The sequence below is a fragment of the Argopecten irradians genome, unplaced genomic scaffold (assembly GCF_041381155.1).
Source record: "Argopecten irradians isolate NY unplaced genomic scaffold, Ai_NY scaffold_0239, whole genome shotgun sequence".
Taxonomy (NCBI): domain Eukaryota; kingdom Metazoa; phylum Mollusca; class Bivalvia; order Pectinida; family Pectinidae; genus Argopecten; species Argopecten irradians.
Window position 1 is genome coordinate 5,350 of NW_027187706.1, and position 21,587 is coordinate 26,936.

The 21,587-nt window shown below is 33.6% G+C and overlaps 2 protein-coding genes and 1 pseudogene across 2 annotated transcripts; 1 reads left to right on the top strand and 2 right to left on the bottom strand.

Moving 5' to 3' along the window:
• The first annotated feature begins 434 nt into the window (after window positions 1–434).
• On the top strand, window positions 435–13,579 carry LOC138312187 (scavenger receptor class F member 1-like). Its single transcript, XM_069253191.1, has 9 exons — window positions 435–538; window positions 807–902; window positions 2,042–2,137; window positions 2,551–2,646; window positions 4,378–4,473; window positions 4,888–4,983; window positions 6,726–6,821; window positions 12,156–12,251; window positions 12,762–13,579. The coding sequence occupies exons 2-9, from the start codon at window positions 869–871 to the stop codon at window positions 12,818–12,820; spliced, it is 669 nt and encodes a 222-aa protein (XP_069109292.1). The 5' UTR covers window positions 435–538; window positions 807–868; the 3' UTR covers window positions 12,821–13,579.
• LOC138312188 (uncharacterized) lies at window positions 10,642–11,316 on the bottom strand (annotated as a pseudogene).
• Window positions 13,580–18,463: 4,884 nt separating the features above from the next.
• LOC138312186 (probable serine/threonine-protein kinase qkgA) lies at window positions 18,464–21,587 on the bottom strand (the record flags this gene model as incomplete). The annotated part of the gene is given in 3 exon segments (XM_069253190.1): window positions 18,464–20,585; window positions 21,213–21,331; window positions 21,564–21,587. Coding segments are annotated over 3 exon segments (419 nt in total), but the record flags the coding sequence as incomplete, so codon positions are not given.

Consider the following 21,587-nt stretch of genomic DNA (forward strand, 5'->3'; position numbering starts at 1 on the left):
TGTCCGTTGCTGCTGTCAAAAAATTGCTGCTGTCAAAAAATCCGGTAATGCTGGACATGCATGACCAGTAAACATGTAAATGTAATGTACAGCCTTATGTGCTGTTAAAAAATGTTAAAATGTTTGTTGTGAATATAATTTTTTAAATGGTTTTATGACAAACCGAGTACAGACAAAACTCACCGGCAACCCTCGTGGTCTTGAACTTATAAAGGAAGTGCTCAGAATGAAGCATAACAAGGGGGAGCACTCTAATCATACAAAATTGTACCAACTTGTCACGTACGCAACTTCTATTCCCATGATTAGTCACGTACGCCAAAAAGTACTCTGGGACCTTCAAAGGGAGGCAACTCTACTTCTTTTTACCATAACACCGTCTATTGAAAAGCAATATTTTTAATCAATGTTTTTTATCATTAATTTACTTTCCATTTCAAAGATTGTGTTCCTCAGAAGTACGGCATTCAATGTGAACTTAACTGTTCTGTCAGTTGTCAAGGCAGGCTTTGTGAAAAGGAAACTGGGAACTGCCATAGTAAGTAATTATCCCATTTAGTTTAACAAGCAACGTAAAGTTGGACAATCCCCGTTATTAGTTTACGTCAGTCTATCAAATGACATTCTTTTAATTCATTATAAATATGCCATGAAATATCTTATTATTTATAAGTTGGACATTCGTGATGTTGGCATTGTTACAACATGTTACCAAAATCAAATCAAATACGTCTTGAGTGTCGTATAATAATGCACAAAACTTTGTTTTCATTTCAATAATACTCGATGATAAAATATTTCCTCAGATTGTGTTGCTGGAAAGTTTGGTGATACATGTGAACAAGATTGTCCAAGCAATTGTCAGGACATGTTGTGTGAGAAAGTATCCGGGGACTGTATTGGTGAGCCGTTATTTAAGCATTGATGTCACTATTTTTTAATCTCATCGGGGTATGTAAGAAATTTTGTTTGTAAACTGTGTGAATCCACGTAGCAATGCTTATAATTAATTTTCCAGACTACTTGATAAAACAAAATACGTTTACACGTACGATTCCATTGATATTTCAAGAAATTATTTTTCTTAATTGATACGCAACGTTAATGTTTCTGTACTGTGGGTTTAAGTTGGTAAATGTGTATCCCCGGAAAAGAACTAAAACACATTTGTTCTGGTGATACTATTAAAAAAAACATATCAAAATTTCCCAACATCAAAAAACTAGATTCTTCATTTTTGGAATAACGAATACGGTGCTGGCAAGAAAAACGATCTAAGGAGGTGGTGTTTAACGACTTTCAAGTGTTTAAATGACGTCTATGTCAGTTTTGCTGAATAACGAACAAGGTGCTGGCACCGGTTTAGTTGATCAAAAGTGGAAACCGAAAAACGAATACGGTGCTTTCAATCTCAATAACGAAAAACGATCTAAGGAGGTGTTTTATGGTTTTCAAGTCTTGAAATGATGTCTATGTAAGTAAGGTTTACTATACAACTAATAGCGCGCTGGCACCGGTATAATAATTCAAAATTGAAAACTGACAATTTTTCGAGGTATTAAGTTTTTTGGTGGTTGTGAAATGATATGAAATGATCATAGCGCTTGAAATTATGCGTCCCGGCGCGGGAAACTATACGTAACGTTTTGGCACCAACATTTCCTATTGTTATGTTACGATCAAGTCAGGATTTGGCGCAATTCTCGGTTTATTTATTTATTTATTAAAGCGGTTTGATACAATAAGAATCGGAAAATCAGAATGCCAGATTTAGCATGAAAATAAAGAAAAAATAATGGTATGGAAATAACAAAATTTATGTAACTTTATTTCTTCATACTCGTGTTTATATTAGAAATCTTTATACTTATATGCATATATATAATTTTCATGTTGCAGACCATTCCTTGATAATGAGGTCAATTCCATAACGAAGGTGTAGACGGTGAATACATCAATTACTACTATAGAGTACCGAAACATTGACACAGAGTGTGGTACCAAAGTTACCATTTGTATCTTTAAATTAATATCTTTACAGGCTGTATTCCTCAGACGTACGGCACTAAATGTGAACAGAACTGCTCCGCCAATTGTAAAAACAAGCTTTGTGAGAAGGAAACCGGAAACTGCAATGGTAAGCAAAATATTATTCATGTTTATTTTCGGATATTTTTATTTATTTTTCTATTAATATTGATAAAATTTGGATTTGTTCTTTACACAGTCACTGTATAGTTTAGATTTTGGTATATGAATAGTGATTAAATGCTTACATATTATCTGTTTTCATCATAATCTTAAACATAGATAGCGGTTTCCCAACAAATCGCTATTGTTTATCATGTTTATATCAAACTCGTGTTAGTAAATATTTAAATTATCAAAAGACACGAGCGAAAAAAACCCAATATTTTCAATTTTCATAAGGAACCGTTTTATTTAATAATTTTAAATCTTGGTTATGTGTGAGAATTTGCTTCACTGAATTGTGTCCATTTAATTTCCAAAAAACTAATGGCAGATCTCTGTGATAAAATATTTCCTCAGAATGTGTTGCTGGAAAGTTTGGTGATACATGTGACCAAGATTGCCCAGGCAACTGTAGGGACATGTTGTGTGAGAAAGTATCCGGGGACTGTACTGGTGAGCTGATCTATGGAAATTACTATTTTTTAAGTTAGCAAATATCCATATTTCCCTTTAAAGATATGTACTGCTTTGTTAAGGGATTCTTCATAAATGCATATTTTGCTTTTTATCCATAACTTACCCGTTCAGACATGTTATACGGTCATGTCATAAATATCGCATAAGGACTCGTGTCAAGTTATTGAACTAGTTTAATTTTCATATTACCTAGCCACTCATGTAAGTTCCTCTATGTATATTACATACTTGTTCTTTATTATCAGATCAATTACATTAAACAATTGTAGACTCTGGATAAGTAATATCATAGCGTTCTTGAAAATACTTTCTAGATTGTCTTCCTTAAAAGTCAGAATCTGCTCTGGTGAGGTTTCAGTCTCGTTGAAGTCTCGTTTCAACATTAATCAAAGAGGATTTGTATAATATTATGTAATACAAAAATAACTTTCGTAATCTTACTACATACTGTTAATAATTGTACCTGCACATAATTGATAATCTAGGGATAGTTCCGAAGATGTTGAAATTATCACGAAACATGTTATTCTTATATTACCATCGATAACATGGACGCAGCCATTATCAAATTGTATAGACAAAACGGTGAGCTTAACCACCAAGGCAACGTGAAGTTAGGACCGGATTCATGATTCACGAATCCGGTGCCAGCACCTTATTTGTTATTAAACAATCAGCAAATAGAGAGTAATTTCAAAACATAAAAATAAAACAGATAAAGATTTCACTACTTCAATGAAACTAAAATCCTCGATAAATTGTTTTGAGTTTGAATAACGAGTACGGTGCTTGCACTGGTTTCGTTATTGACAAAAAGTCAAACTTAATAACGAAAAACGATCTTAGGAGGTGTTTATGATTTTCAAGTCTTCAAATGATGTCTATGTACATTTCTGTAAATAAGGTTTACTGAATAACGAATAGGGTGCTGGCACCGGTATAGTTATTCAAAATTGAAAACCGAATAACGATTACGGTGCTGGCACCGGATTCTTTATTCAGTTTCACGATCTAAAGAGGTTTTTTACGGTTTTGAACAATTTTCATTTTCATTTCAGAATATTTTATTTAATATTACAATTGGGATTGGGCAACAGGTATAGTAGCCCTCCCCTCGGAAATTTTTTCGAGGTATTAAGTTTTTTTGTGGGTGTGAAATTATATGAAATGATCACGGCGCTTGAAATTATGCGTCCCGGCGCGGGAAACTATACGTAATGTTTTGGCACCAACAGTGTCTATTGTAAAGCCACGATAATATCAGGATTTTGCGCCCTTTCCGGTTTTTTTTCATAGCGATTTGCATACTGTGTGAATCTACGTAGCAATGCTTTTAATAAATTTTCCAGACTACTTGATATAAAAAAAATATGTTTACAAGTACAATTCCATTTTTCATAGCAATTTGAAAAAAAAACAGAATTGGCAAATCAGAATGCCAGATTAAACATGAAAAAAAGAAAAAAATAATGATATGGAAATAACTTTATTTCCTCATACTCGTGTTTATATTAGAAATCTTTATACTTATATGCATATATATAATTTTCATGTTGCAGACCATTCCTTGATAATGAGGTCAATTCCATCAAGAAGGTGTAGACGGTGAATACATTAATTACTGCTATAGAGTACCGAAACATTGACACAGAGTGTGGTACTCTATAGTAAGTTAACATTTGTATCTTTACATTAATATCTTTACAGGTTGTATTCCTCAGACGTACGGCGCTAAATGTGAACAGAACTGCTCCACCAATTGTAAAGACAAGCTTTGTGAGAAGGAAACAGGAAACTGCAATGGTAAGCAAAATATTATTCATGTTAATTTTCGGATATTTTTATTTATTTTTCTATTGATATTGATAAAATTTGGATTTGTTCTTTACACAGTCACTGTATAGTTTAGATTTTGGTATATGAATAGTGATTAAATGCTTACATATTATCTGTTTTCATCATAATCTTAAACATAGATAGCGGTTTCCCAACAAATCGCTATTGTTTATCATGTTTATATCAAACTCGTGTTAGTAAATATTTAAATTATCAAGAGACACGAGCGAAAAAAACCCAAATATTTTCAATTTTCATAAGGAATCGTTTTATTTAATAATTTTAAATCGTGGTTATGTGTGAGAATTTGCTTCACTGAATTGTGTCCATTTAATTTCCAAAAAACTAATGGCAGATCTCTGTGATAAAATATTTCCTCAGAATGTGTTGCTGGAAAGTTTGGTGATACATGTGACCAAGATTGCCCAGGCAACTGTAAGGACATGTTGTGTGAGAAAGTATCCGGGGACTGTACTGGTGAGCTGATCTATGGAAATTACTATATTTTTTAAGTTAGGAAATATCCATATTTCCCTTTAAAGTTATGTACTGCTTTGTTAAGGGATTCTTCATATATGCATATTTTGCTTTTTATCCATAACTTACCCGTTCAGACATGTTATACGGTCATGTCATAAATATCGCATAAGGACTCGTGTCAAGTTATTGAACTAGTTTAATTTTCATATTACCTAGCCACTCATGTAAGTTCCTCTATGTATATTACATACTAGTTCTTTATTATCAGATCAATTACATTAAACAATTGTAGACTCTGGATAAGTCAAGTAATATCATAGCGTTCTTGAAAATACTTTCTAGATTGTCTTCCTTAAAAGTACGGCGTTCAGAATCTGCTCTGGTGAGGTTTCAGTCTCGTTGAAGTCTCGTTTCAACATTAATCAAAGAGGATTTGTGTAATATTATGTAATACAAAAATAACTTTCGTAATCTTACTACATACTGTTAATAATTGTACCTGCACATAATTGATAATCTAGGGATAGTTCCGAAGATCTTGAGATTATCACGAAACATGTTATTCTTATATTACCATCGATAACATGGACGCAGCCATTATCAAATTGTATAGACAAAACGGTGAGCTTAACCACCAAGGCAACGTGAAGTTAGGACCGGATTCATGATTCACGAATCCGGTGCCAGCACCTTATTTGTTATTAAACAATCAGCAAATAGAGAGTAATTTCAAAACATAAAAATAAAACAGATAAAGATTTCACTACTTCAATGAAACTAAAATCCTCGATAAATTGTTTTGAGTTTGAATAACGAGTACGGTGCTTGCACTGGTTTCGTTATTGACAAAAAGTCAAACTTAATAACGAAAAACGATCTTAGGAGGTGTTTATGATTTTCAAGTCTTCAAATGATGTCTATGTACATTTCTGTAAATAAGGTTTACTGAATAACGAATAGGGTGCTGGCACCGGTATAGTTATTCAAAATTGAAAACCGAATAACGATTACGGTGCTGGCACCGGATTCTTTATTCAGTTTCACGATCTAAAGAGGTTTTTTACGGTTTTGAACAATTTTCATTTTCATTTCAGAATATTTTATTTAATATTACAATTGGGATTGGGCAACAGGTATAGTAGCCCTCCCCTCGGACAATTTTTCGAGGTATTAAGTTTTTTGGTGGTTGTGAAATGATATGAAATGATCATAGCGCTTGAAATTATGCGTCCCGGCGCGGGAAACTATACGTAATGTTTTGGCATCAACAGTGTCTATTGTAAAGCCACGATAATATCAGGATTTTGCGCCCTTTTCGGTTTTTTTCATAGCGATTTGCATACTGTGTGAATCTACGTAGCAATGCTTTTAATTAATTTTCCAGACTACTTGAAAAAAATATGTTTACAAGTACAATTCCATTTTTCATAGCAATTTAAAAAAAAACAGAATTGGCAAATCAGAATGCCAGATTAAACATGAAAAAAAGGAAAAAATAATGATATGGAAATAACATAATTTCCTCATACTCATGTTGATATTAGAAATCTTTATAACTATATGTATAGATATAATTTTCATGTTGCAGACCATTTCTTGATAATGAGGTCAATTCCATAACGAAGGTGTAGACGGTGAATACATCAATTACTACTATATAGTACCGAAACATTGACACAGAGTGTGATTCCTAAGCTACCGTAGCATGTATTTGTATATTAGTAATAGTTTCTTTACAGATTGTGTTCCTCAGACGTACGGACATAAATGTGAACAGTACTGCTCCGCCAATTGTAAAGACAAGCTTTGTCAGAAAGAAACAGGGAACTGCAACGGTAAGCAAACTATTATTCATCTTTATTTTCGAACATTTTTATTTATTTTTCTATTTATATTGATAAAATTAGAATTTTAGATTTTCGTCAATGAAAGTGATTAAATTCTTACAAATTATCTGTTTTCATCATGATCTGTAATAAGTCACTATCATTTATCATGTTTATCAAACTAGTGTAAGTAAATCTTTAAATTTTGAAAAGGTACAAGCGAAAAAACACATTTTTTCAGTTCTCATAAGGAATCGTTTTATTTAATAATTTTAAATCATAGTTGGGTGTTTTAATTTGCTTCACTGAATTGTGTCTCTTTGATTTTTCTGGGAAACCATCCTCAATCAATTTAACAATAAATTCAATCAATCAGATGTCAATAATGATCAGTGATACTGGGAAACAGATATAAACTGATTCACGTCAATATAATACAGCATATATAATCAATATGATGCCAATCAATCAATATAAATCATTAATATGTACCGCGAAATCTGCCAAAGGAACGTGCACCAAAGGTAGCATGTTCACAGCCAAACGAAAACCAAATGAGATAACGACACATTTCACGGTACAATGCTGTGACCAAAAATGCCTTCATCATTCATAGCATAGCTGACTTAATTATTTGGTAAGAATGTATTTCTTGTCGTTCGGAAGCTTTCTAATGCAACTTGCAAGGTGTTGAGGAAAATATCATTCCTCAAAGGAGAGAGGAGAACTAGCGTTTGGAAACTAATTTTTGAGTTGATATTCGTATGTAACTCTAGTAAGTACTTGATTTCCACCTACCACAATCCATATTAGCTTCAGTATACATATTAGATAGGGATGCAATTATGGTTGCACCAATCCTGAAGGAATGTGCTTTGCAGTACCTGCTATTATAACCTAAGAGTGAATGCTTTTGTAAGGACACTAGAAAATTGATTTATTGTCAAGTCTCTACCACCAAAATGACTTAGTAATGGACCCTGAACTCTAGTTCGAACTGCGATATATCTGCGAAGATTACCGACTGGACAATAAATGGCATCGTTACTTGGTAGCTCGATGGTATTACCTTTTCTATATTGATCAGTTTTTGAAGATAGGTGTATTGTAGCAGCATTTTCTTGAAGTGATAACCCTGAAAGGCATGTGTTTACTATTGACTGTGATTTCACCTACCGGGAAATAAAATGCTAATGAATATACTGAGAGCTACAAATAATGGGAAGTACCTTAATAATGCTAACCAAAAGGTCTACTGTTATAGGTAACCTGTTGTCACCACCTTCATCACTTTCTCTCCTAATTCCCTACAACAGTTTTTTTAACAATAAATTGTTGAGTAAGATCGCCATGACCACCTAGCTTGCAATTAAACCTCAAACCAATCAAAGTTTGAACTGTAGAGTGCCTTTAACAAACCTATATATGCAATATATCGCATTACTTAATGTGTCTTTGGTGTTTTGTTATTCAGTATAGTAAACTATAGTTACAAGCTAATATTGTCAACATTAAAAAATATTTTCTTAGACCTAAACTCATAAGATCAAACTTGGACTGCCGATTTTTTTTTTTAATTTTTCATTTTCAAATATTTTATACAGTATATATAAATGGACACTAACACACAAACACTTGCATACGCACTCATTCACAATACTTAAAACATCAAGTTTTATGTTATGATACATCCATAAAAACATATATTAGCCATTAATAGCCAACCATAACGCACATATATGCATGCTCTCACTCTCTCTCTCTCTCTCACACACACACACACACCCATACACTCACATACATACAGACAGACAGACAAACAGAGACAGACAGACAGACATACTAAAGAAGAAAGATAAGAAGGAAGAAGAAAGAAGAGGGAGGAGGAGGTACCGTTACACATACACGTATATCACAGTTTAATTATATTATACTAAATAAATAAAAAATAAAAAAAAATAAAAAATTGTTTTGAACAATCATTGTGCTGATCAGCTTTATAAACCCCAACCAAAGATAAAAAAGAAAATTAAAGTAAGTTAGCAGTAGTAAAAGACTAAGTGAAAGACTAGGGTAAAGGTATATACTTAAAGGTCCAATAAAGGTTTCCATTTCCTCCAGCCTATTTCAAATTGCTTTTTAATATGGTCACTTTGACTAAAAACTCATCCTTAATTACAGTAATAAGAGCATTGATATTTAAAGAGTTGCTAAGACATCTGGTTTTATAAATGTAATGTTTCATAATTATCAAAATTTCATTGTCAACAGAGCTACAATTTTGTAAAACTATTCCAAAAAGAAATGAATCTTTATTATATGCAAAGGGAATAAACAATAAATCTAATAAAGTTTCAAAATTTTGAAGCAGAGTTTGCACCTCTTTGCATTCCCATAGGCAATGTATAATTGTCTCCCTTTCTGTATTACATAAAGTACACATAGGACTAGGATTTATTCCTATCTTATACAGGAAGGTATTAGTAACTAATATATGATGAATAGTTCTGACTTGAAACCATATCAATTTGGAATGTTTTGTTACCTTAAATGGAAGAGTATATATTTTAACCACATTTCTGTATCAAAGTTAAAGCCCAAATTCCATTGCCGAAAATTATTGGCACCAATTCAAACTATTGGCACCAATTCTAAGAAAGTTATGTCTCACGTGGTGGATCTTCCCTGCCAATCACTGGGCCACCTGAAAACTATCCAATAACTTCCTCAACAGGCACCACAAACTAATTGACAATTCCCTGCCCTACCTATATGCAGACCTAAATCGACATTAATTTAATGTGCCAAGAACTCTCTGCAAAGTAACAGGACCTATTAAAATCTTTCAAAAATAGCAACCACATTTTTTAAGTCTGCTCTAATTTCCTCAGATATTCTTACTTTATAAAAGGGGTTATATATGCATGTCATTGCATCAAACATAGCCGTTTAAAGGTCCTAGCTATTGGTATAACGTTTGCACAAAAAGAAAAAATCTCAGCCGGAGACTGTAAGTCCTGTAGTTTTACTTTCCAACACTTTCACGATTTCTGACCTGAGGGATACCACTCTCGCCTAAGGTACCCTGACTACCATTTTAAAAGTGTCAATTTCAAGACCCAAAAACACCAAAACTGTAGTTGTACCTTCTGGTTTATTCTCAGCTATGGGTATACACATTTCATTGCACGTTTCTCGAAAGAAGACATGAGCCTAGCACATGCATTACATTGTTCTTTTCTAGCAAATATAAAATCGTCCAAATACTGATCTAGACTTTGCTCACTGAACTTCTCCTTACCTATCCATTGTTGAAAACGTTTTACAATAGACTACATGAAATTCAGCAACCCATGGATAAACGCTTATAACAAAGTACATGTCTTGAAACTTAAATCCTAGTAATGGAAAAAATCCGCCGAATGAATTGGAGGAGACGGAATGCAGATTTAATATCCATTTTCCCCAACAAAGTCCCGTTTCCCAACTCTGCTATCATTTAAACTACTTTATCAAATGTCGAGTATTTAACAGAAACTGTATCAGGATCAATATTTCTATTCATACTTTTATCTGAAGGCCATGAAAGGTGAGTAATTAACCTCCAATTTGCATCTTTTTGGGAACTAAACCAATAGGGGACCCTATATCCACTGTGCCATTGATTTTTCTTCAAAAGAAACCTACGTCTCTACCTTATTCTTCTTCCTGCAATATTTTCTGATATGTATGTGTTGGATATTTTGAGGTCGATTTCAATTATCTGGATTCTCTCGGGATGCATGAGTCTAGATATTGAATTCTAAAACCATTTTTAAAAAACCCAAGAAGCTGTGTCCCTACTGCTACCTGTGGGTACTTAGCCACCCAGTAACTAAGAGCTGTGATTTTTATTGGTTTCTTTCCTAATGTCCACACCTGTTTGTGATTCTTGCTTGTTTCCCACCTGTCTTTGCTGTTTTGTATAGTTGTTTTGTTTTCGGAAAGAGTATGGGTTGTCTGTATTCATTTTAACACAATTCATACTAGCATGCCCCCACTACACGTAATACATTTGTGAGAGTAGCTACAGTGTGGACGTGTACAATTCCCTTTATAAATGTAGTCGAAACATTTTAGGGCGTAAGAATTTTTATTTTGTGACTGAGGTAGGGGGACCTGCATTAAGAGCTTTTCTTAACCTATATTTCTTATTATATTTGATCCAGTCCAGGCCACCACATCTCTGAGCCCCCAGGCGAAGTACCTGCATGTGTTTTAACAACCCATGCAACTGTTCTGGGTGCACTGCTGTATAAATGCTGATATATATAATGAATGCATCTGTCCATTTACTGATGTCGGACATCTTACGATATTGATTTTTGGTTTGATAAGAAGCTCCTTATCAACTAGATATATACTATGAGCCTGATGGAAATCTCTCATTTGTAATCTTATGCTTCACTGAAACAGATACATGCAAGCCTAACATATCATTAACACTTGCAATAGGGGTTGACATTACACAAAAGGACGTACCCGGGTCTTGTAATACAGGAGGTGGTGCTGCTACCGGCAGCTCAGGTGGTATAGAATGGTCAGTTCCACTCCCAGTTGCAAGAGGTCCTGGAATAGTCCCATGACTAGGCCCAACTGTCTACGTTACCGACTCAACTCCTGTCCTCTTCCGTCTCTTCGCTCTATACATGATAGCTATAGGGGTCTCGCTACGGATGCATTCATGCATGAATAAAAAAAATGTGTGATTAGAACACCTTTATAATATTTTAATAATTATAACAAATAATGTATAGTATAGCATTACTAAAATACTGCTTTGTTTATAATTGTGAAATCAAAAACATTGATTGATTGATGCCACTTTTCGTTTTTAAATTTCATCGATGTATGGTTACAAAATTTGAAAACTTTTGAAAAATACAAAAATACAACAAAAATAAGAATAATTAATAGAAATAAATAAATAAAAAAGCCCGTTCTTGTTAATTTCAAAAATTATTTTAATTTTGTGTTTAAGCATATTTGTATTTGAAGCGTATAGAAGGTTATTTGCGCATGTATTTTTTTTTAGATCTGATTTATATGAATTATATACGAGCATAATTTACAATATTTCGCAAATCATATTTTCGCCATTGTACCGCGAGATCGCAAAAACTTTATCAACGCGAAAATAATCGGCAATACGGATTTGTGAACGTTCAATAAACCACAACAACTATAGTATTTGGTGATTCCTTCATTTTTTTTATTTCAAATTAGTTAATACTTTGACTTGGATTTGGTAAAGATTTTAAGAATGTGTTGCCGGGAATTTGACTAGATTTTTTATGTTTTAAGAATGCGTTGCCGGGACGTACGGCAGCTCGTGTGGCCAGGCTTGTTCAGTGAACTGTAAGGATAGAGTGTGCACTAAGACAACTGGACACTGTATAGGTAGGATATCCAATAGATATAGATCCGGAATTTACCGGTAATTACCGTAAGTTTACGTAGCCAAAAGACAATGACTGGAAGATTAAACATGCAAATTGGTGTCTCGTGAAAAGCTACGTGGCCGACAACTAAGAAGAGGAGACGTTTTATATTATATACGTATTATTGACTATTTTCCTTTTGTATGAAAGTTCTGGTAAATATAGAATGGATAGTCACGTTACTTTTAATGAGTCCATTCCTAACTGTTTTATATTCTATCCCTGTTAATGACGCTAACTATGAGACATGCCATTGTTAAATCATATTCTTTATGGGATACTATTTAACTAATTAATATCATCGTGTAGGCGATATGCACACACGAGTAAATATATTCTACAGTATAAATATTGTAGAGGAAATATTTATCCGAATGGAAGTTCGCATCAAACGAGTGCAAAAAGTCTCAATGCTTTTCATTGACACACAAACATTATGATGTAGATATTACCGATGTTTATTTTTCAGAATGCGTTACGGGAAAGTTCGGCAATATGTGTGAGCAGGACTGTTTCTGTAAACTGTAGGGATCAACCAACTAAATAAAAAAAAAGACCTTCGAAATGGCCCCTGTGTATACAAGATTGAGCCCAGGATAGAATTTTAACCCGGCCGCTGATTGGCTGGCTAATTATGAATTTCAAAAGTAAAAATGTTTTCTGACAGGTAATTATTCCTAGATAACCATGATATGAATTTGGAAATTCAAATTAAGATTTAGGTTCAAAATATCAACTTTGATAATGAATAGGTAAAAGCATTAGAATTTCAGGATTTTTTAGTGCAAAATGCGCCCGATTTCAATAAAGCTACCCTGGTTGGAGTTTGAGCAGAAGGACCCAAACTTTTTTTTTCCATTTAGTGTTATATGAGAACCTAGACTTTAATTATAGAACACAACAGCTAACTAATATTCCTTTGTTTTAATAATACAGTACAAAACTTTAACAAAGTTTAACACTGTGGTCTATGTAAAATCATTTAGTTGGTTGCTCTCTATAGCGAACGCAACCGGAAGTATAAGAGTCAGTCACTGGAGCCGAGTGAGTCCATAGATACAAAGGTAAGCCGCCAAGTTTTAGAATAATACGTGTCACTGTGACTATGCATGCAGTTTATTTAGAATTGGCCAGTAAGTTAATGGTACATATAACGTAGATTCAGGTAATTAGCACGGCTATAAACGTGTGACATGTGCGTTTAACATCAGATGGGTACGATCACATGGGTGCGCGGTGCATGGTCTCCTCAGTTGTCAGAATTTAGTTCACGGAACTGTATACATGTTCCGGTTTAGGTGAACCAGGAATTAGCGGTCAAATCAAGAGGGAGGGGGGGGGGGGGGGGGTTCAGTCGTCTCTGACATTATGGAGTGCCGAAAGCCATAAAGGTATAAAACATACGTTACAGCTTATACATTTGAAATTGGTAACAGTAAGGGGAGACAATTACATTGTATTACATAATGTCTAGTTTGGGTGTGGTATTTATACCTGCCAGGTATAATTGGTGGGAAGGGGGGGGGGGGGGAGGGGGGCGGTTGGGGGGGATGTTCATCTCAGGTAAGCCAATTTAAATAATTGTACTGGTTAATTGTAATATTAGGGCAAATAAGTTTATTAAAAGTATGCATTTTATGTTATAATGATAAAAATATCATTTTGTGAATATTTTTTCTGTTAATGAAACATATTAATGGTGTTTCAGGGTCATTCAAGATTTTCCGGAAATATACGTTGGTTGCACAGATTCCAGTCACGGACAAAGACATGCATCTTTTGTGCTCATTACAGGTTTGATCTTTGTTTAATTTGTTTATTTTAAACAAAAAGGCTCTAGAACCATGTTCCTGGTCAATTTAAAATATGTAAAAGGTTTGGTATATCTGGTTTTCTTCCAAAATCTTGACATTTTCTATATTATAGGGGTACCTGATTATGTAATGGATTATCTCCCCTTGGCTGGGGACTTTTCCTATTTTTTCATTATATTCAGAAAGTTTAATGATGTAACCAATAATTAACTTAAACAACATTAATACTATTTCAATATTTAATACATAATTTGCAATTGATCAACACAGTGTGTAAGTTCAATATTTCATGTTTTCAGAATTACTCCGCCGGGTGACTGTCCGAAGGTGAAGCCCTGTCCTGGACAAACCACTTGACCGATTAAGTTCATATTACAGATTTGACATACAGGCGACATACACTTTTACATCATAGGTGAGTATTGGAATTTTAATTTCTGCTATAGGGATCAACCAACTAAATAAAAAAAAGACCTTCGAAATGGCCCCTGTGTATACAAGATTGAGCCCAGGATAGAATTTTAACCCGGCCGCTGATTGGCTGGCTAATTATGAATTTCAAAAGTAAAAATGTTTTCTGACAGGTAATTATTCCTAGATAACCATGATATGAATTTGGAAATTCAAATTAAGATTTAGGTTCAAAATATCAACTTTGATAATGAATAGGTAAAAGCATTAGAATTTCAGGATTTTTTAGTGCAAAATGCGCCCGATTTCAATAAAGCTACCCTGGTTGGAGTTTGAGCAGAAGGACCCAAACTTTTTTTTTCCATTTAGTGTTATATGAGAACCTAGACTTTAATTATAGAACACAACAGCTAACTAATATTCCTTTGTTTTAATAATACAGTACAAAACTTTAACAAAGTTTAACACTGTGGTCTATGTAAAATCATTTAGTTGGTTGCTCTCTATAAGCCTTCAATCTTTTGTAATTTTGAGAAAATACACAAATCATTAGAGTTCATCACAAAAAATTTGAATATCAATATGATACCGTGACTGGACTTATGTCTATTTTTTGAAAAAATGCCCCCCCCCCCAATACCATTTTGTCTTCATCGTGCATGCTACTCTGTATGAAATACTCGTGTATGCTGTTTTATTTTAAAAGAACAAATATAAGAAATTGCATCATACTGCATTTAATCTATTGTGTTGAAGTTTCATATGAAATAAAAAAACATATATTGGTGGCCTATATTTCGGCCCATGTGGCCATTGTCGGCTCCCTCACAAAAACCCGATCGCTCCGTTTTCGCGCGTTCCTGTTGTAATGCTAGATTTGATGTATCAAATGTATGGGTGCATTGTAATTTGTATTGTAGGAATTATATAATATATAATCAATGACCCTGATAATTTTGCTTGCATTACAGCTTATTAATTTTAATTTTACACATACACAAGAAAATTAATTCAAAAGCAAACAGTGAAATAATGCGCGGAGTGACACTGCAACAAAAATACACTGTCGGTGCGACAAATTTTATTTTCTCGTTTAATCGCACAGTCACGTGAGTTCGGCAGGGTATTTTTGTCGTCCATGCATTGTTGCAATTGGCCACACGCCAATCATTATTTTTTCCTAACTTAAATTACAGAGATCGCTGAAGCACTGATTAGTAAAGCATGATTTATCTTAATAAAATGGGTTTAAATTGATACCCTGGTATAGCAATGTTGCAACTTTATGTAAACTAGTTTATTAATTTATTTCTTACTACATGTCACCAGTAGAGTTTTTTTCTCATGTCTTGACATATAATTGTAGTAATTTACAGAATGCCCGTACAATCATATTCACTTTTGAGCATTATTTCTTCTGAATTATGTATTTACAATGTACAAATTACTATTTCCTTATGTTACACTGAATTACATGTCATTTTTAATTGTTTGACGAAAAACGATTCATTAAAACTTTAAATAATGTGTTGGGTTCGAAAGTGTAAAACCTCAGAATAAACAATAAATATATTTTTATTGTTATTGATACACTGTCAAAGAGAAGTCATTAAAATTTCATATACTTGGAATAAAACCTTCAATTTTTATATACATGACTTTAACAAATTTTATTTTAATTAGACTAACAAAATGTACATGCGCAGGCATTTGGTTCTTTATAATGCTGTGACACCGTACATATCACATTATAAAGAGAAAAAAATATCTATAGAGCCAAATGCCTGGGGTACATATATCTTAGTCTATACTTCACCTCTCTTTTCGATTTATTCGCTTCATAAATTGAAATCTACATACCTGTGTGTATCAAAAGAGGTTTCAATTCCTGTCCGTTAATGAATACAACAAGAAAATCATAATATTTGGAGAATTTATGTCTGAATGGAATGAGTTTTGCTTAAACAGAGTTTCGTCAACAAATATCTAACCTTTATTCCGCCATCTTGCGCCGGTGTTAGCCGGTGAATCAAAACTGGCTGATCCGGCGTACGCCGGTCGCGCAACCGGCGCACTTTTTCATTGTAATCGAGTGACTTAATCCGCCTCCGGTCGCCGGGTCGCCGGCGGGCGCCCCCTCCGCGCCTTGCACTAGACGAAGTTAACGAACAGGGGTATTGTGACCCTTCTGGATTCAGTCTATATATATGTATAGTTTTATACCCACAGGCAACTCGAAAAACTCGAACGGCACTACCTCGCAAAATAAATCACTCAAACGGCTCAGGTCACAAAAAAAAAAAAAAAAAAAAAAAAAAAAAAAAATCGCTATAAACGTACGTAATACGGATTGCTGCTCAAATGAAATAGGACACAATGTAAGACAATTCTCAACTACTATAAAAATTACTCTACGTGTAATAATGTACGATTACTTCTGGCTGTACGACGGGTGGTGCAGGGACAGGAATCAGACCATTTTTTAAGATACAACAATTATGTTATAATACATAAACACTGAAGAAATCATCACAAATCATCTTGGCAAAAATAAAATAATTAAACGAGGGAAATTATTAATTAACAATAGAAGCAATTGTTATCCATATAAGCATATTTTTTTTTTATTTATTTATATTTACATTATCTATATTATTAATGTATCAATAATCATAAAACAGATCGAATCATTCTCGCATCGGCGGCAAATTATGAAACAAAAAAAAATTTAACAATATGCATTTTTATCAGGCTATATTTAGATACTGCTTCCGATTGTTATGACCACTTCTCATTTGCTGAAACACTGTCACATGGAGGATACAATATTTAGCATATCGACCTCGATGTTTCGATCATTTAGTGAAGACATATTGACTCGATGTTTCCATCTTTTAGAATCAACGTGTAATATTCACATATTGTGACGTCATCATCAATCCCGAATCTGATATTGTGCACCGATTCTGGTGTCACTGTCCCATGTGTTCGGTTGTTGGCAGATTATGACGTCTACGGAATTACCTTGACGTGTGTCCGTGTGTTTCTATCGAGGTGGGATTTGTTTTGTATTGTAGAATTTTAATTGATGATCACCTTGACGTGACTACGACCACTTGGTCTTTATTTATTCTACACGGGGTTAATATAAGACACCATTATAAACCTCACAATAGGTCCATAATGGCATAATACATATTTATGAACAGAAATCATCTACTATAAAGATAAATAAAATATATCTATATATACTTATATATATATATGTTTATTTTTAGGCAATATTTTCACGAGGAAAGTATGCAATACTATATCTGTATATCTTTCTAATAAAGCTGTTAAATCATTCGCCAATGCTCATTTCCTTGCATATATATGCATATACACGTACATACACGTGTATATAAAGACACGTGTGGACCAGACCGTAAATATGCACGTGGCGAAAATCACTTTCTACCACAATACGTCGTGTTTTTTTCCACTCTCATGCCATCGTATAGATGTGCTAGGTGTTGGATAAATATATTGATATTCCACTAGTGGAAGAACACCGTCCAGTCTTTTGATTGGTCGAGAGGTTAAACTTTTTTAAAAGTTTAAACATCAATTATCGAATGATGTCATATTGATGTATTCTGATCGCTGCTTGCAGAACAAACCGCTGTTGAAATGTATGTGTGACGACGTCGGAATAAACTCCAAGCTCTAACTTGGTTACAATGGTTTGATGATTATTTGGCGGGAAATAAATGTCACTGTGCCGTAAATATTTCAAAATGTAGTTCGACAATGATTAGGTTATTGTTGAAGTACCTATTGAAATCTCGATTCAAGAAGACGTTTTGTAAGCGAGAATGCATGGGATAGTTGTTTAATTTCAAAAGATTTGTTATTAATACATTATTTAAAAACAATTCAGATTTTTTGATATCAATGTGTGCCTATTTGCTTCATATTACTACTCACCTTAATTGCATATGTCGGAAAATTTAGTTATTTTTTGGCCTCCTTATAGATGATTTCATTGTGGTAGAAACAGGTTACACTTCTCGGGGTTATTGGGTATGGAATTTATTACACACTCGTAAGTTACTTTATAAAGCTCGTAACTTTTGTAACTTTTAATAACTCATGCGTAATAAATTCCATACCCAACAACCGCCCGTTGTGTAATCTCTACATAGTTTACCTTACTATAAGTGTATATCCCGATTACGAATATATGGATATCACCATACAGTTGGCAGAATACATATGGTACATGTACAATGTATTAATTACCATACGTTTTATTTGTGTAAGAAAATGGTAGATCCAAATAACTCCACTTTCAGAGCCCTGTGGAGATTGGGAATTAATTATATTATTAGTGTCACCTGATCGCCGCCAGCGGCAACGGCTAGGCCGGGGCTCTGCAAATCACATGTGTCTTACCTGAGTTACGGTCCAGGTGTTACCTGGCTCATTGTATCGTAACGGTTAGTTGGTATTCTACAAATATCTGACGAAATTAAATTGAGATAGTGATATTGATACAGTAGACGAAAGAACTATTTAATCTGCTGAATTAGCTAAAATTATCTTAGGTACAAGGTAAAATATGTATTCTATCATTTTTATGAATAATTATGTTTGATGTGTCCCATAAGTTAATATAACTTTGGCTGGATATTGATCTTATTTTATGATAATAATATAGTATCGTTGTACTACACAGGCAATTGGTTCCATTTTGTCTAGCGCATGTGTAGCTATCAAATATCATTCAAAACGAAACAAAGTATATCCGATTGACGAACCGCACACGAACGCAAACGAACGAAAATAACCCGGATGCGCGAACGCAAACGAAAAGCGAAAATTGAAAGAACGCAAACGAAACCAAAATGCGTTTGGGGAATGTTAGACGCTTTAAGTACTGTATACATGCTTAAAAGGCAAAAGGGTTATAACTCTTACTTTTTTTATTTAAAGTGACTGTGACAATAAAAAAGTGTTAATTATTTCTCATGTTCTTGTCAAGAGGACTTAAAGTTGCAAATTGACAAAAATTCACAATCATATTGTTTCTTAATGCACATCACACGAATTGCTTGTCTACGTTTTGAAGGTATGCACATTAGGTTTTGAAAAGCACATGAGAAAAACTATGTTGTCAAATTGTTAATTACTGATTCAAATTAGAATATTCAATTAAATTGCTATTGTATTGATACCGGAGCTATTAATGATATATTCCAGCATATATGTGCTTAGAACATGTCGTAACACTAGAAATTCGCACATGGTTGTTATGGGATTAAACAAAAAAGTTTTTGATAATAACATAATAAGTAATAGAAAACGAAACCAAGTTGGAATGGTTTAAAGAGAGTTCATTGGATTAAAGACTGTAACTCCATCTAAATGATCTTGGTTTTCTAACTTCTTTCGCTGATGTAAACTAATATTAAGCGCTACAATTTCTGCAATATTGACATCGTTAACACAATTCACTCATGTTTTCAGATAGCTACTTACAATGCATATTCTTATTTCTAACTCATTTTCCCTGTAGTGACTACTTGCTGCGATTTGCAAAGCAATTCTTAAGCATTTAGTCTTTTTTTTCCTCCGTTTACGAGAAGAATATTTTAGAAGATATATTTAGGTTATGTATAAAGCACCAAAACACTTTAGATACGCATGTAAAAATGATTCGGTAAAACGATACCTGAGAAAATCTCGTATTTCCTCCTCCAACAAGGGCACCGCCTTCTTGCTGTTTACATCGAGTAATTCTTCATATTTCAGAAGAATGTGTATCCTTTATTCTTCAGTCTGATGAGTTCGTGCTCCATCGCTATCCATCGAGCGGGGACGGTTCTTTTCCACTGAGATTGTAAAGGGGCAATTTCAATTATCTTCTGCCATAGTGCCTCGTAAACATCTTTGTTGGCTGTTGAGTCATTTAGATTTGCAATGGCGAACATTTCCTGTACATGGTCCTCCATTATCAATCGTAGTTGTTGTTTGGTTTGTAAATTGTCCAACACCTTCGCAAACATCTTGTTCTGTGTTGTTTTCTAATTACAAAACCAAATGACATATAGAGGTTTACAATATATATATATATAACAAATCATAACATAAAAAATTAATTCATATTATCTCTAAGTTAACAGATTGACGTGTGATATAATTGTTGTCTATTCATAGCCCAATTAGTAATATATGAGATATGATGTTATATTCCGGCGTAAAAGAAAATCCTTCTGTCGAAAATATTTCCAATTCTATCTGAATGGCTTTTTTAATAACTATTGAAATAAAATGGAATATAATCTAGTTTTACAGTGTATATCATATGAGGTTGAAGAAACAATATTTATTTGAAAATGAAAAAAAAAGTGAAATATTCTACGGAAAGCTCAAATAAAAGTTAAAAAAATCGTCAAAAACCTAAATGAAATAACAAACACTAAATGTTAATTATATATGAGTCCAGCTTTCTAGACAATGTTCAGTATAATTGCTACATAGCCAAATGTTTAGGATCCCCAATAAAAAGCTGAACGGACAAAACCTGCATTTTAAAGATCTTTTTATGCCGATAATAACATCGTGGTATGGTTTTATACACGAAACACTGACACTAATCATGAAATGACTGAAACATAGGTATTAAACCATAACAATCTTAAGACACTTACGTTGGGTGAAACCTTATCCAGATGAGAACCAATAAGAATTATTGGTGGTATACCCTTACTACGAGTTTCATCATCCAAGGCATACGTCGCTATAGCCTTCAGCCAATATTCAGCTATTTCTGTCAACACAGTATGAGACTTTAACAATAGTATCCTCGTAATGAAGCCTTAATTATATAAAAAAAACAGTGCTTAGACGCTGAATATGTATGCACTTCACCCAAACTATAGAAATTCCGGAGTGAAATTTAAATGATAACATGCGGCCGATAATTATGAAGTATTTTACCTTTGAAATAAAGATTTTTTTTGTATCTGCATTTCATCGAAACAGTAGAAGAAAATAATTACCGTAGCCCGCTATAGATCTGTCCT